At 36.6% G+C, this 1,144-nt stretch overlaps 1 protein-coding gene across 1 annotated transcript in view; it reads right to left on the minus strand.

The window, feature by feature from the left end:
• The window catches only part of AQR (aquarius intron-binding spliceosomal factor), a 113,775-nt gene that overhangs the window by 58,089 nt on the left and 54,542 nt on the right, over positions 1 to 1,144 (minus strand). Inside the window, 2 exon segments of the mRNA XM_023735095.1 lie at positions 543 to 547; positions 1,042 to 1,140. Of these exon segments, the coding sequence (XP_023590863.1) occupies positions 543 to 547; positions 1,042 to 1,140 (104 nt within the window).

The raw sequence follows: 1,144 nt of genomic DNA on the forward strand, positions 1-1,144 counted from the left end.
GTTTTATTGCTGGAGTCCTTCCAAATTCTTTGATAAATACATCATCTGGTCCCTATGGTTATAAACAGCTATACCAGGAGCAATAACTTCTGAAAACTGATCCATCACAGGCCTATCCCTTTCCTTCTGGCATGTCAAGAAGGCAGGAGGAGCTAAAACCTACCAGCTACTGTTTCTCACAGCGGGCAGCAAGAGCTCTCACAGACAGCTGGGAGAAAAATATAAAAATGCTAACGAAAAATCAGCTCACGGGCCATTTCTGGCACGTATGTTATCTACATTACTACTGATTTCACTTGACTTAGTCACTTTGAACCTATCTGCTTCTAAATAAAACTGTGATATAGACCTCCCCTCCATAAAGTTCTGTCTAGTAAAGAAATCGTATCTCTGCAATTATTATTTATTCTTGAGTATATTTGATGTCACTCACCGTTTATCTAGCTTCCTTCCTTTGTTGCAAAGAAACTGCTATTACTTCTTTCTGAATTGTTTTACTAGACCCTCCTCCCCCTCAAATTCCCTTTAAGGGTGCCTAATTTTGCTTCTTCCATCTTTATTCACCACATATTGTATGCATCCCTATTGTCTTCACTTTGGCTGTTTTTATCTTATGAAAGATACCAATTTCCGTTACTCGCTTGGCATGTGCACGTTATGTGTGTTATTCTTCCCCCTTCTGTGGTGAACACTGATGTTTTCATCCTTCTTACACTGATCCTACAAATTCATAAACATTAATTTACTAATTTTAAGACTTAAAACACTATCAGCTTTGTAAGCTATAATTTTCAAAACACTGACTTATATGACATTTTATACTTCTTATTGAAGTATGAAGGTATTTAATTATTCTTGTATGATCCTTGCTATTTTTAGTAATAACCATTAGAAAGACAATCGACATTTTTAAATCAAATTGTAAGGATAAAATTTAATAAAAGTTTAAAAGGATACAACATCTAGTAAAAGTGCTTTGCTGATGCTCTAAGTGAAAATCTATTTAAAAGAAGGTGAAAGGTAGCTTCGCTCTGGAAATACACGATTACCTTCCCACTCATCTTTGATGTGGTCTCTGACGTTGAGATTGATGGTAATGTCAGCACGGACTCGGGTTGGCCAGTTCTCACCGATGTTGGGCTTG

Source organism: Trichechus manatus, unplaced genomic scaffold (assembly GCF_000243295.1).
Source record: "Trichechus manatus latirostris isolate Lorelei unplaced genomic scaffold, TriManLat1.0 scaffold00076, whole genome shotgun sequence".
NCBI classification, from domain to species: Eukaryota; Metazoa; Chordata; class Mammalia; order Sirenia; family Trichechidae; genus Trichechus; species Trichechus manatus.